The 15,387-nt window shown below is 48.3% G+C and overlaps 3 protein-coding genes across 3 annotated transcripts; 1 reads left to right on the top strand and 2 right to left on the bottom strand.

Annotated features, from left to right (window-relative positions):
• Positions 1–1,617: 1,617 nt before the first annotated feature.
• Positions 1,618–2,755, bottom strand: F5B22DRAFT_231727 (ureidoglycolate hydrolase). The gene has a single exon (XM_047969868.1). It carries the CDS (start codon positions 2,644–2,646, stop codon positions 1,837–1,839), a length of 810 nt encoding a protein of 269 aa, XP_047829849.1. The 5' UTR covers positions 2,647–2,755; the 3' UTR covers positions 1,618–1,836.
• Positions 2,756–3,510: 755 nt separating this feature from the next.
• F5B22DRAFT_231704 (uncharacterized protein) lies at positions 3,511–10,926 on the bottom strand. Its single transcript, XM_047969867.1, has 3 exons — positions 10,701–10,926; positions 10,047–10,643; positions 3,511–9,954 (listed from the first exon to the last, which is right to left on the bottom strand). The coding sequence occupies exons 2-3, from the start codon at positions 10,511–10,513 to the stop codon at positions 3,669–3,671; spliced, it is 6,753 nt and encodes a 2,250-aa protein (XP_047829848.1). The 5' UTR covers positions 10,514–10,643; positions 10,701–10,926; the 3' UTR covers positions 3,511–3,668.
• Positions 10,927–13,347: 2,421 nt separating this feature from the next.
• Positions 13,348–14,993, top strand: F5B22DRAFT_647581 (RNA ligase/cyclic nucleotide phosphodiesterase; the record flags this gene model as incomplete). Its single annotated transcript, XM_047978893.1, has 5 exons — positions 13,348–13,536; positions 13,677–13,920; positions 14,081–14,107; positions 14,262–14,800; positions 14,952–14,993. The coding sequence occupies 5 exons, from the start codon at positions 13,348–13,350 to the stop codon at positions 14,991–14,993; spliced, it is 1,041 nt and encodes a 346-aa protein (XP_047829847.1).
• Positions 14,994–15,387: the final 394 nt, after the last annotated feature.

Genomic DNA, 15,387 nt, shown 5'->3' with positions numbered 1-15,387 from the left:
AGCTCCGTTAGAACTCGACCATCTACAAATTCACTACTATTATGTCATTATATCAGTCATCGGATATCTCCAATCTGAATTTGAAAAGAAACAATAGCCTCACTTATTGACACCAATTCCGTAAGTGAGATCATCACGAGATTATATCTTAGAGACACATATAATTATCTGTTGCGAAACTCAAGTGCTATAAGTGACCCAATTACTAGTATTATTGCCACTAATGAGGCATCACTCTATCCAGGCGTATGAAGCATACAAAGTATTTCTTTCAGAATACTTAACCGAAATAAGATCTCTATGCTCCTACTTAAACATGTGAATTGATGGATGCATCTTCATCCTCAGCCGCGAGAGCTATGAAAACGGAGCTACATATCTCTGTTTAGGATTCGTTGATCGTGTACTACTTTGAGAAGTCAGTTCAACGCTTAAAATCACCAACGTACTGCATACTTCCTAGCATTCACTACGGCGTAGCAGAAGTAGCAATAATATTGTTAGATCTCCATGCTATTTCCTTGTAGAGCGAGCATCAATATTTTTCTGATAAGCACTTGCCTACTGAGCTCCCAACATTGATATGGGGTTAAGGCGAGGCGATCTAGTAGATATAGTCTATACCTTATCAAACTTCGCGTCAAGAGCAGTTCATATTCGCTGGTAGCCGTTATCTATCAGCGAAGGATTCCGTTTCTTACAGTTTCCCTACGCTACGACGAATATCTATTACTTTAAGTCATTATAAACTGCTAAACAACATGGTAGGAGTATATACTGCAACCTACTAGACACGCGCTTTATTGTACCCAGTCATGCGTTAATTTGTCAGGGAGTTCGGATCGATACGCCATACACTCACGTATCGGGCCTGGAATTATTTGAATTGGAGAGTAGTCAAGTAGACGCGATAGAATCATCTTGCTCTTCATACGAAGTACCCGAAGTGCATAAGGGGAGCTGATGAATACGAGAAGTCAAATCACCCGATTATATAAGTCAAACACACTAGATAAGCGCTTACTATCGTCTTTGCCGTGAAGGACACCATCTTCCGAAACAAAAACACGAAAGGATATGTGCACACAGACAGGAGAAGACTGAGGACGTTCCGAAGTCCTGAAACCCTCGCGCCACAATTCCAATCATGCCGTCCCTTATACTGGCCCATAACCACGCAGGAGAAGAAATGACAAAAGAATACTCTAGCAAGGAAGCTATGCACGAGTTAGACTATTTCAGCTCTTGGGCAGCTTTTGGAGAACGGAGTGCTCCAGTAGATAGATTTTACGGCGACTCACTTATGTCGGTGTCAGGGGTGGAGAAAGGATGAGAATTTAGGAGGACAATGACACAAGTAGATTTCCCGTCTTCACCGGCCGAAAGTCTGAGATACATTTCCCACCGGGTTTTATCAAATGATTCATCACCATATCGGTATCTTGTCGAATCACGCTATGAGGCTGAAGCCTATCTAGCTATGAAGCACGATCAAAATTGGTCACCAGGGCGGATGGTTCGCTGCGAACTTTTGCCTCACCAAAGACACCTGAGCTAAGTGGTAGGTAGGTAGTGACTGCTGTAGGTACCGTGACATGGTAGGGATGGTGGTATAGCACCAAAGGTGTTGTTGTGAACGAGCCACCGAGTTGCAGGTGGTTGGTGGGAGGATATACCGACGTCGACGAGAATAAACAGCCGAGTTTCAGTGCCACAACACTTCACTCACTCCATGCATACGCTATTCACTACTAGCAGTGCCCGAAGAACTTGAAGAGGCTCTTTGCGTTTGCGCGCCTGACCAGGTCCAGCCATGAGTAAACTCACTCACTCCTGTTACAATCTTGCCAGCGCCCTGGTATCTTTCACCGGAACCCGGACCCAGATCTCTCCCTGTCCGTCCCCGTCCCCGTCCCCTACCCCTCTCCTCCCGTTCTCGAGAGCAACTTCCTGACAGTCTTCGACAGGGATATCGTTCGCAAACTGCACGACCACGAAGTCGATCGTCGAACCCGCCGGGCCCAGAGCCACCATAGGCGCATGCCAAGTCCCCGCAGCATACGTCACAGCCTGCTCCCCGCTCGCCACAAACGCCCGCAACCCTCTCACATCAGGGAGCCCTCGACCCGGCAGCCCAGTCCCCTCCGGCGCGGGCAAAAGCTTGCCATCGCCATCATCTTCCCTCCTCTCAAGCGTCGGCGCGACGATGACGAGATACCGCTTCGACGTGTCCGCCGTCAGCGGGATGAAAGTCTGCGACGTGAACGGATGACGCTCGAGGACCTTCACCTCGAAGAAGCCGTTTTCTTGGTCCTCCCCCCCGCCTCCGTTGTCTCTGGATACGAGCGTCCGCGCGCCGCACACGAACATCGTCATCCGCGGACTCGCGGCCTTTCGACTGGGCGCTTCGCCATACAGATCCCGCATCGACGCGATCGCTCTGTACTGGATGGCCGTCCCTTGGTTCGCGGAGACGGCACCGCAGGGCAGGTCGCCGCGCGCGATGGCCGCGGGCGGTGTATTCAAGGGTGTGGACTCTGGCCACGGGTTCGCGACAACGTCGCCGAAGGGCGCGAAGCCGGCCCGTGTGAGCGGCTCCGCTGTTATTGCGAGGGGCTCTGTGATGGGTATGGTCCTCACTAACATAATGAGCCGAGGTGCTTGTATTAATATTTGATACTGCTTGGACACGGGGACGGCACTGGTAAGCTAGAACTGGCAGACGCGGAGCAAGTGCTGTTGAGGGTTGGGGACCTGTGGATAGAACGATAAGTAAATGATAAAGATAGATGCCGTTCAATTGGACCTCCTTATTATCTCGCCGCCCTAGCTTCGGCCCGCTCCGGCGTCGCGCTCCTCTATCGCCACCGCATGTGAATTCACTGGCCGACTTCAAATCTTTCATTCAATGCGTTCATGTTGCCTTGCAACGTACTGCATTATTCACGCTTCTCATCAGCGTGTCACAATTTGCAGCTACTCAGAGGCAAAAAACATAACCATCTTGATCATTAGCGTAGTCTCTCATCGCGTTGGTCACCTTGGAGCATGTGTGAGATCTCATGACCGGTCGGCATTTAGAATTAATCTGCTGCTGAAACGATCCCATGAGATCCTGTGACGAAAACTACGAAGACTATTCTGACAATAAAACATTGATTTCTCCAACCCCATTTTTGGTTCACCGAATCAGCCTCTTCTCATCTCAGTTCGCTCGCCCTAATTTTAGCCAACCACCTTCAAATGAGCGTGGCATCGCATCCGTAGTACGCAAATGGAAGAACTCTGCCTCCCCTCTCTCCGTTTGCCTGTACATTCTTGGCAAACACAGCATTTCAAAACAAAACAGATAGCCAGTCTTCTGCCCTCATGTAATCATACCTTCAACTCTCCTGCAAGCGACATGTTCACGTCGCAGGCAAACCTTCATGCAATTATACCAATCGCTACAGAGTAGAGACTGATATAAAGCGTGCATCATGACATGCCAAGTGATAGGGTGAGACTCCGATGAAAACTTCTCGGTCACTCCAGTGACGTCGCAAGGGTAGGTGCATAGTCGTGTCATCGCGCACGGTCTAGAACTCGCGATTTTGCTGTACCAACCAATTCGTCTCGTCTGTGAGCTTCCAGATCTCCTCTTTGGAAAGGCCAGAGGTAAGCTGGTCCTAACAGCTTGCGTCTGTTTCGCCTATTTCCATATCTCCAATCGAATCATCATGATGTTGGTCATCGACAAAGTAGGCCACATCTCCCCGTCCGACCCTGATAGAGGAACCTTTACGTAGCTGGAGAAGGTCGGCTTCGAACGTGTTGGCGGTGACGAAATAATAGACGTACACCACTTTGCGTTGCCCGTGACGGATTGCCCGCCCTTTAGCCTGTTTCACGTATTTGTCGTAGTCTTCCTGTTTTCCGAAAACAGGTGTATTGGCGAACATGACGTGATTCGCATCCTGGAAATTGGATCCAGCAGCCTCTTCGCTGTTGAGCTTCAGCATGCGGACTCGCTCGTCGCCCAAGTTCTTGGCAAGTGCTTGGGACAGTGTCTTGTCATGTTGTAGCAAGCGACTGATCTGTGCCTTCTGCTCGTCAAATTGGTAGAATACCAGTATCTTATCATTGCCTCGTCGGAGGATCTCGCCTATTGTATTGGCGATCTTCAGAGACTTGGGACTCACTCTTAGCACCTTGTTGCCCTGGTCTGCCTTTAATCCAGCGAGAGAAGTATTCAATTCGCAACGATCGATTTGCTGGACTGGGATTGAGCGATTCCGAATGATCGAAGAGCAATTACTGCCGCTCGGATACTTGTCAGATATGATCTGGCCGCATACCCCAGCCTCTATATGCTTTGAGCATATAAGATGACCACAGTCGGGAAGAAATCGTAGATCGCTGCAATGAAGTCCACATGCATCGCACTTGCGCTCATCACCCTGACAGAAGAGATTCAATGCGGTCGTGACCCGTTTCGCTGTAGCCATGACTTCTGCTTTAGCTTCATCCATTTTCATCATAATGTCAGTAAACTCCGATTCTGTTTCAGTATAACTGCCACCGCGAGTCTTTTTCAAGGATTGAAATAAGGGGTATTTCGGTCTATTGTCATTCTTGGTCGAGGCGGTCTTTGAGGTCTTCTTGCGACTATTTTCAGGCTGAGGGGCTTGCGAAATGGTCGACATTTGCTTTTCTTTGATTAATTCTTCTAGGTAACGTCGAGCTTCGGCAAGAGAAAGTGAATCAACATCTTGTCCGCCAAGCTCCCCTATCAGAACTAGAATTTCCGAACGTTCAAGGCTTGCAAGGGTTGCTGACGATAATTCGAAGTACGCAACCCACACACCTGCTGGTATCTGCTTACTGAGCCGCGTAAAAAGTCCTTTATAGTACGGCTCCGAAGCTCTCGTTCCTGGGTCAGCACTGGCAAACCATTGTGAACAATCCGCAAATTGCTCAGCATCGATAGAGTCGGCGACTGCGTTGAGGCCATCTGCACCATTAAAATCATCTGTACTTGAATCTAGAATCGCCTCGATGTGCCAAGTAAGTTCCTGGATGTATTGGGTTGCAGTCTCGTTTGGCTTGATGGTCTCTTCTTGAACGTTTGCAATCTCTAGTTCCTGAAACCGGCGAAGAGCCAGCCACACCGCTACATTGGTAACAAACTTTAGTCTCTCCTGGGCCTCCCTCAGGCTTCGGTCCCGACTCAAGCGAAAGCTCACAACATCTCCACCCTCGTCATCTGCACAATCGATGGATGCAAGCCATGCGAGGGCTATGCCGGCACGACTGCCTCCTTCCTCAGGGAACTCGTTGATGGTTTCAGAGTCTAGTTGGCAACGCTTCAGAAGCTTAGAGAAGTCCAACTCAGAGTTGCGAAGGTCTCTCTGGAGATCGAGGTATTTCGCAAGCTCGAAACGGGTCATATTGGAACAAATGACACGCTCGTGCACTTCTATTTTACCCATCCCTTTCTCGTCAAATGGGTTGGCACTGGCAAAATGTCGAAGGAAGTTATGTGCCGTTTCTACCCGGTCGCACACACTCTCATCAGTGTATAATTTGCCGTACGATAATTGCTTCTCCGTAGGATTCTGACGCAAGAGAGCTGGACCTTCGGTGATGAGAGGTAGCCCTGGACGTAGCTTGACTGGCCTAGCAACATGGATCCCCAAGAGTTGTCCAATATCACAGACCGCTTTGACATTGCTCGTTGGAGGCGTGGCTGACAGGACCCATTTTGCGTGAGCCCTTGCGTTCTTGACGAACTGCGCGACACAGAAGTTCTCGTATGAAAATTCGTCATAGATGATTCGGGAGAAACTGAAGACCTCAAGTGGATGGACAAACTGGTCAGCCATGAAATCTTCCTCCGTTAAAGGATTCGCCCTAGCTTCATTATTGTATTCCCTATCCACGGTGGTACCTTCCTCTTTGCCATTGACGAGTTCTCCTGTGGCGTCATTTCTGGTAGTCTGACACCCAAGACGAGTTGAGGCATCATAGTAGTCAGCCACAACATCTCTCCACGTATCTTGTAGGTTTCGATGGCGTTGTTCAATCATCTCAAGTCGATCCCTGTTGAAAATGCTGGGATTGAACCCCGAGAGATGCCTTCGGGCATACATTGTTGCGTCTTCGTACCAGTCTTGGAAAGCACCAAGGACATTGGGATTTGCAGTGTCCTTCATGGCACTAGTCCTGGGAATGGCTTTGGGGTGGGCCAAAGAGCCTGCATATTTCCCAAGCCACGTATAATACAAGTCATCGAACACTGCCGTGCTTACAATGATAAGCCTAGCCGCATGAAGTTTGTCAAAAATCGTGGTCGATGTTCTCGCCGTCCTAGCTTTCTTCGCCTGAGGTGGAGCTGTCATGGCATCGGGTTCGGCTTTCTTGAGGACATCTCGCAATTTACGAGAGGATTTGATGACTAGGACATCAGGCTCCCTCCAGCCGAGGAATTTGGCGGCCTCTGCTGCCCATTGGTCAACCAAGTGCTTGGGAGCGAGCACAAGGGACGCAGCTAAAGCCGATGTGTCTCTGCTATTCTCCTGTCGCTCTAATAGGTATCTTTCCCGGTCGAAATCTTGTTGAACCTGCATGAGGGCGAGACTGATAACCGTTTTCCCGTAGCCGACATCATCAGCTAGAATACCACCAGGACGTGAGATATCGCGCTCTGCAACAGCAAGTACACGTAGGCTGAGAGCATCGAACCTGCATTCTTCGATCTCCCGTTCCGTAAAAATTGGAGGATTAAGCTCTTTCCTTAGCATCCATTCCAAAGAGATATTTTGCTGTTCAGTGAGATTGTACCCATCAATGAAGACTGCGTGAGATTTCACGATCCCGTTTCCTGATAAACGCTGCAGTGAGTTTTTGAAAGATGTAAATCTTAGATTTGGGATGTTCAAAGACCCCCTCTTGACAGTGACGGTGGTTTTAACTTCAAGAGCTTCATCTGGGCAGTTGAGGCGCAGCAAGTGATCGGCTGCTCGATGTCGAAGGAGATCAACGTTCACCTCGTAGTTCGCTGATACATCTTTCCAGCCATTCTTATCATTACTGTCCTTGATGTTTATGGCGATTCGAAGAGGTTCTCCGGATCCTCGAAGTTCTTTCTCATAAGCATGTATGTCGCTAGAAATGGAATAAGGTTCACGAACGCTTCGAGCAGTGGTTTTTGTCTCGGCGCCTGCCCTCTCCATCCAGTGAATTTTAGGTAAAACTGGGCAACATCTTCTACAACGCTCTATGGTCATCTGGTGAACTGAAAACTCAATACCACTCAGATTGATGTTGATTGGGGCTAAAAGGTCAAAAAGAGCAGAGTAGTCTGATCGCGAGACAATAGCCCAACTATCAGGGTCCATTCCCTCGTACTTCGACAAGGTCATATATGTCTCGTCAACCATGTTTGAATGAATACAAACACTTGCCAAAGTTCGTATTTTGTGGTGTGCATCATTGAGCTGCAACTCTGAGCCGCTAGGGACAGCTCGTGAACCGACCTCTTTCATAAAACGTACGAGGGGGGTTTCAAAGATGGCTTCGACTTGTGTAGGAGTTGTGACCACCCCTTCCCAGTATCCGTCTATCAGTAGTTTTGTCCGAGAAAAGTTTGTCTGTGGAGTCCAATTGGGCAGAAATCTTAGACGAAAGTCGCGAAATTCGTGTTTTTCCAGGAGCCTGCACTGGTCAGATATGATATAGCAGTCCTCCTCGGGTGCACCTGTTTTCGTGGGGTCTTTGAAAAGATAAAGCCTTGGACGCTGGCGACCGACATGCAAACTATTTTCAGCTGCATCGCAGTCAGGGTAATGGTCATAGATACCTATGATAGACTGGACGTCGTCACGGATCGCAGCAGGGAGATTTGCACAGGACACATTTGCAATATGGATGGAGCCATTGTTGTTTGTCAGCTCAACGTCTAAGGAGACCTCGCCAAAAACCCAAAACTCCCATGCATTCTGTGCTGGGATAAATTCTTTCGCCGATGGGCAGACTCGTACGCGACCGAAAGGGCGTAACATGTGTGCTGGCGGCATTCCAAGCGCCTTGCAAACCAGCTGGCCACAAGTTGACCAGGGGTCCAAGAAAAGATACCAAGTGATTGCTGTGTCTGAAATAACAGCCCGGAGATCAAAATTGCACTCCCCATCTTTAGCGGAGTAGCAGATCGTCACGGTTTCCGATATAAGAGCCCGCGTGTAATAAAAAATGGCTGATCGTAGGGAATCGAGAAACCGGCTCTGTAATTCAGGTACCTCAGAATACGGACGGGAAGGAATGCGAACGATCGTGTCACTAATGATACTGGTCAAAGCCGTCGGGAAATGCTGCATAAACTCTGGGGGTGCAGTGTCGTTCATGATTGGGGCCTCCATGGACCATGGAGGGCCAAACTGGTGTTTAGGATTGCCCGCGCAGCTTGTACAGCGAATGAAATCACAGATCTTACACCGTACCAACTCATTGGTACTGTACTTGGCGCCCCCGTTACAGTAACAGTAGCGGCGGCAACGTCTGAATATGTTAAGGATCGTTTGCACCGAACAGAACGAGCCCGGCGCACTGTCCCAGCCTGGTTCAGATGCAACGAATGAAGGGCGGTATAGGGGTTGGTATGGTGAAATGGATTGGTTTACAGTGGTGATGATCTTCAGTGGAGGTGGTTCGATGTCACTACAATGGCGGTGAATAGCGAGGAGTAACGAAAAGAGTGCAGCTCCAACAACTGTCGTGGACATAGCATTGCCGGCTAGATCACGAAGCTCGTCCTGAGACTCTCTAGTTAGGTCTAAGTCTCGTAGGGGCAAGCCTTGTAAATTGAGAGCCTCGAACCCGGACAATATCCTGCCTTGGTCTGTAATGAGATTTATTCCACGCGGTGTCAAGCAACCGGTGATGCCAAAATTCCGGCCGATTTGGCCGCGATCAACATTCTGGCTGAGGTCGAATATCTGAGACTTGAACCTGATATCCCACTGGGTTGCCACATTCTGCCCAAGCAGATTGTGGTAGGAAGGGATTCTTGCATCATTGGCACTAATGTCAAACTTGCCATGTAGACATTGCAAATAGTAAATGTCGACGCAGTCTAATGCGCGACTGTTTTGGCTTTTGATGAACAGCTTATCAAGCCTGTCATATGGGCTTTCACATCCAGCTAGACCCCATGCAGTCATGGGGCGACCTTTACCCAACCCAAGCAGACGACGAACACGACGATGTCGCTTCTTGCTCCGACCCCAGTCGCTTTCTTGCCTGGGCCTCAGACTATTGGCGATTGTTTTCTCTGACTCATCTTGTCGTGCCCTCAGAGTTAGGGGGTCATTGGGTGAGAGTAGCCAATGTTGCAATGGTGTCGATGACGCTCGTTTCAACCCGACTAATTGAGTTTCCCATTCCTTGATTATGTGATTTGCAGAGTCACCAAAGACTTGACGGTCCACAGCGACAACATAACCACGATTCCTGGTCTGAGGAATATAGTAGTCCTTAGTATCCACACTAACGTGTGTTGCCGCGTAGCCGACACCGGGGAGATAGAGACCACAGACTGCGTCCCAGGGCGCATTGCATACATTCTCCAAGATGATGAGTTTAGGACGGTGGTTTTTAATGTAGCACAAAGTGGATAGAAAGGTAAGACTGGATTCTCCGCATTTCGCTGCCTGTATCTGTGTTGGCGTGATACCATCGAGCCAGTCACGAAACTCATCGAAAAAGTCCTCTCGAAGAGGTGGGGCGGACTTGGCTTTCTTGTTTGCTTCGTTTTGGTCGGAAGCTTTCCACTCCTTGAACAAAGTTGTACCTCTGCTCATAAGCTTCACATTATTTGTCTTTTGACTATTGAGACTAGAAAAGTCGACACAAGATGTACCAGCAACGAGAAGATCAATGTCCCGAGGGATATCACAATGATCCCCGAGAATGGTAGGGCTATAGGTACGTCAGCATGAACGAACCAGTTCTTCATGATATAAGTGACAATAAGGTCGGTGGAGAATAGTGTACAGGGAGGAGAAACTCACGCAGCAGTAGCATCCCTATCAGCAAAATCAACTACGTCACGAAAGACGATGCTTCCTGGAGCATTGCGAGAAATGTAAGCTTGTTTGAAAGGCTCATTCTCGACACTAAATAGGTGACTGAATTCAATGAAGTCGCAGCCATGGTTGAGCAACTTGGAAATGTCCTTGATAAGTTTGAGTGCGAAGATCGGAGCTTCCGTGCCTGAACATATCGTGCCAACTCGCAGCTCAAACCCACCGCTGTTAGCTACAGCTTCTATCGTAGATTTCTGTTTAGAAAGCATGTCTTTGAAGGCGTGATGCACGTCTGAGATAGGCGGTAAGTCGAGCCTTAGACGAAGATTTAACGCCTGTTTAGCAGCGTCTGTGTCGTTCGGAGACTGGGATAGCGACTGAGTGGGCTGGGTTGGTGATTCTGTATCACCAGCGGCTGGCCGCTGCTTTCCAGAGGATCGCTGCGGCGCCATGGTGTCATGTAGACGTCAATAGCAGTGGCAGGTAGGAATAAGTGGCGTTTGCTAGATGGAAATGGCGAACGTGGGAGGGAAAGTTAAGATGCGAGGGTGTGGTGGTGATTGTTGCGGTGTCGGTATTGGCCTAAGAGTACCCTAGTTAGAAGAACGCACCAGAATGAGAAAATTGTTAAATAAATACCTAGAGTGATCTAGAAGCACCTCAAAGCTTAGATGAAGATTACTCCAACTTGCTGCTGTATGATGATTGGAGAGGGCAAAGCTCAGGGCTGGAGGATGATGGAAACTGATGCGTGTGTTTCAAAGTGGAGGAAACCAGACAGAGGATGTATTTTGGGAAGGCAACAGGTTTTCTCCATGCATTAGAATTTTCAAGTTGTGGCTAGGGCATAAGTGACGCCGTAGTAACCATATCTCTCCATCTAATCCCAAGGATAAACATCAACAACCATGTCGTCGTTAACAGGAGTGTGCTGATTGGCCCGAACAATACCGCGTAACGTTATGCAGGGAGCAAGTACCACTTTGGATCCCAAAGGCAAGACTAGCCTGAAGTACTAGATGAAAGGGAAGTGAATGCTCGAAAAAGAAACCTAGGCAGGTATTTGATTCAGTTGCCTCCATGAACCTGTATATTCTCTAAAGTGAAGCCTGTTCGAACGGTGGTATATTAACGAATCAGCCTGGCCTTGTTTCACAGGAAGACCCATATGTGCATCAGCATCCTAGTGGAATGGTTCATCCCACAAGCATTGAATATATCCTCAACCTGGTTGAAACCCAATGTGTGACTGATATGCATCCCAGCTAGCAAGTAGAGGCAGCAGCCATTTAGTAGATGTCCCTGTGACTAGTTATTCACTGTGGAAATTCACACCAGATAATTAGGCTCCTACTGCTTAACAAAGGGACACCCCCATTGCTCACAGCTTCGTCAAAGTTTCGCAGCCCTCGCCCAAGAGTACTGAGACGGGTTGACACCATGATCAAATTCCTTTGAGTAAAGAGCACACAGTGGTTTGTGTATGGTATTGGCATGTTCCTGGCACGCTGGGAAGGGTTGTAGGCCTTGTCAGTCATGACAACAAGTGCAGAGTCCATCAAAGTAGATCGAGGTAGGTTACTTTGGTCACGTGCTAGATGTTGGACGGACATTTCACAAGGAGACATGGTGCCAGAACCAGACATCCAGTTATTCAAATTGCCGTCAAGCTTCAGCGCCCAGGGTCCAGTATGGCATCTCAATACTCCAATATCAATGGAAATGAAGTTGAAGTTGCACCTGGGCAGATAGACAGCGGGTTTTAGGCTTTCTAGTGCCATCGTGTGTTCTGTAGGCACACATCAGCTCCCACGTTCAATAAGGCGCAACGTCACAGTTTTCATCAGTCCCTACTTTTCACTCAGAGAGATTGCATGGCGTCTTGCCCACAATAGATAGGGACTCAAAAGGATATCCCATGTCGCCCAACCTGTGACTGCAGGTGGCTTTCAGAGGTTGGGAATGTGGTGGCATGGAAGAATCTACAATGAACTAAACTACCTAGGTACGAGGTTAGGCGACAAGCTAAGGCGCTCATCGGCCGGCAGCAATGCCGAGAAATAGCCGTGGCTAACCTGAGGTTACCTGGCGACACAGTTTCTCGCGCATCACCTCTTAATACTCGCGCGCCACGCTAAACCTACCATAGTAATTGCTGGGGCAGTACGTACTGATACCCCCACAACGGTCCTTAGTACACCCAATCTAGCCCTTTTCGAAGTATAACCCTTATATCTCCCAGCAGGACCCATGATGACCATTAGAAAAAAAACACGTACCTAACGGGCGTTATCTTTGACTTCGAAGGTCAGTCAAATAAGTGGTGGAAGGGGTAATTTCGTATCAAAGTCACGGCTCCTAGCCTTGGGCTAGCCGTACGGGTATTCTATTCAGTATTCAATATTCAATAGCTTAGTCAGTAGCCCTACCGGACCTCCGGAAGCCTATTCAGCCTACCATAGCGTATATAGTCTAGTTGACGAAGGCCATGACCTGGCAAGTTATCCTTTACTTCGTCACCATACAATTAATAGTATGTTTCCAGTATTTACCGATAACATTGTACATTGCGCCCGTCATGACAATTAAGATTAACAAGCAAGTCACTTTTTTAAAGCAGGTTGAAAAATATATCATAGGGCACTTCTAAAAGGGAACATTTTTACTAGCAAATATAGTACCTAGTAAGCTGTTCGTTACAAAAGTTCTGAACTTAAAAGATTAAAGGGTGTACTTATTGAGTGATGATATGAAAAACGATTGTTTTCATAATCCCTGTTAAGGGTATGTCTGTAACTAACCCAATTTGTATAGGAAACCAGGGGGGTTGCAGACAGAGACCCGACAATTGCTATGGTAGGTTTAGCGTGGCGCGCGAGTATTAAAAGATGATGCGCGAGAAACTGTGTCGGTTACCTGGGGTACGTGAGACTAGCAGGATTGACCCATGATGATGCCTAGATTCCTTACAATTATATCTCCAGCGCTATCTCGCAATATGTAAGTACCTAGGTACCGTACTGTACATAGGTTACTAGGTTAGGTACTTATGTGAGTAGGGTAGGTACGCTAATTACCAATTTTGGCAAGGGGTAGGTCCAGCCGCAGTGGAACCAGCAGGTAACTGCGCTGAGCCCCCAAATTGGGCCTCACGTACAACTTCCAGATGATTATATAAGGTAGGGCGGTAGGTAGTCTGCAAATTATTGTTACTACGTGCCTCAACCACCTCAACCGCCTCAATCGCGCCGCCCTACCTGGTGTCGTAAACAGTGGACGTTGCACAATGGGCTCCATTCTTGAATCAACCGATGTGAAAAACAAGTTGGAAGATTTGTCCGGCGTCGCAGTCAAGCCAGGAGAGAATCCATACAATGCTCTGATTGAAGTCTGCCATGGCGATCCAGTTGAGTCCCCCCTTATTCTCATCAGTCCCGTCTCTGAATTTTACACTGGGATTGCACATGAATACATCGTTTATCTGGAACAAGAGAGAAAATCTTCAAGAGGCCTGCCGCTAGGCCGAGATGCGCAAGAGTCATTCGAATGAAAAGCTTCATAAACCGATGACTATTCTCATGGTTGTCACACAGCATGACTGCTAACCGAGTTTAGACCGAGATTCAGGCCCTATATGCAGCCCATCGTCTTCGACGCAATGCGCAGCAGAAACAGAAATTCTTGGACGCCAGCTTTCAAGAATTGATCATCGATCCTTACCTGCTGCGGCTTGAAAATCCTCACATAGAACCAGGCTTCAAGGATACGAGGAACTGTATGACCTTCTGGGGTCGCCCGCCAATTCACGTCCTCGAACTTGCGGGTCTGATTCAGGAAAAGCTCAAAGCTGTTGCGCCAGGTAAACTACATTTCCGATTGAATCTTAGGCTCGAGAATAAAACGCGAATGCAACTGCGGCCGAGCCATGATAAGCCTCCTTATTGCCACAACTGATAGTTTTCACGACCGATGAAGTCTCGTGGCCGATAGAAGGAGACAGCCAGCTAACAAGGATTCAGATATATGGCTAATGCCACAGCATCGTAGTAAGTAGAAGAAACCCCGTTTCTCATTTCAATCAGCACAGGAAGCAACCTTTTCTTCCTTTTGCCCCTCATCTCGGGCCTGAGCTGTACCACTGAATGTTGAACCTCCAGCCTGCTTGCATCAATGGGAAATGACTAACGCTGACTATCTAAGTGCACATAACAACCCTGGAGTTAGCATTCTGTCGCACGCCTCAGGAGATTGAGGAAATCAAAGAAACATTAAAGCCAATGATCCCCACCATAGCTAACTACACCTATCAACATCGCGCGCGTCTAGTGAAACCCATGATTTCGTACGATCTTTCGGCCTTTGCTGTCTCTTTTCTTCCAGCTTCCGGTGAGCCGGAAGTATCCCCGGCACCTCAACTGCCCGATAACGCCGTTGTGCTTGACAAAGGAGACAGCTACTCATACCACCACCTCCGACGGGATATGTGGGACCAGGCAAAGGCGGCAGGTGTTACTATCGATTCGCGGTATATCGTACCTAGTGCTCACATCACCCTGGGGCGATACCTTTCCCACAAAGACCACGCGACGCCGGAACAGCGGAAGAAATGGGTTGAGGCGATTGACGAAATCAACGAATGGTTAGAGAGGGAAGTGTGGGAGAAGTCTGACTCCGAGGTTATAGGGGAATGGGTTATCGGGCAAGAGAGGGGGCTCGATGTGCGAGTAGGAACTCTTTGGGTGAGTAGATCCCAGCGTTCTTGTCCAGGGTAATCGTATAAGGACCGACGCTTCTTCGCATGCCAAGTACCAGTCCCGGAAGCTTCCTACGCTACTGCGACACGCATGAAGCCCGCTCAAGATAGCCAATTGCTGACTTTGATTGCTACAGTACGGCGGAGGTAGAACTGTTCTCCTTGGCGAAGGATTTTAGGTAGTCCGATTGCATTCCATGGCTGCAGACCATCTCGTTGGTTCAAGGTAGTACTTTGACTGGAAGATCGACAGAGCGCCTAGACCTTCTTATCTTCTCGTCTCTTAACGAGCACCTTACGCTATATCAACTGAATTGATTTCGAGAGGCTTATCAGAATAATCACCAAGATAGACAATTGGACACGAAAATTCGAAGTCTTGCCAGCATATCCAAAAACCTCAATAGATATAGATACTTAGCTAAGATGGCCATAACCAGATTACTAGCGAAATACAAACATGGTCGCACAGCCAAGTATAGTAGGGTTCATACTTCTGGTGGGGATTATATCATCTACCAAATATCTACCAAAGCATTCAAGAAACGAGACCATAAAGGAGCGGTGTAGCAG

This window comes from Xylaria bambusicola (assembly GCF_022495145.1).
Source record: "Xylaria bambusicola strain CBS 139988 unplaced genomic scaffold F5B22scaffold_27, whole genome shotgun sequence".
Lineage (NCBI taxonomy): Eukaryota > Fungi > Ascomycota > Sordariomycetes > Xylariales > Xylariaceae > Xylaria > Xylaria bambusicola.
Note: the sequence above shows the minus strand (reverse complement) of the source record. Positions and strands in the feature narration are given on the sequence as shown.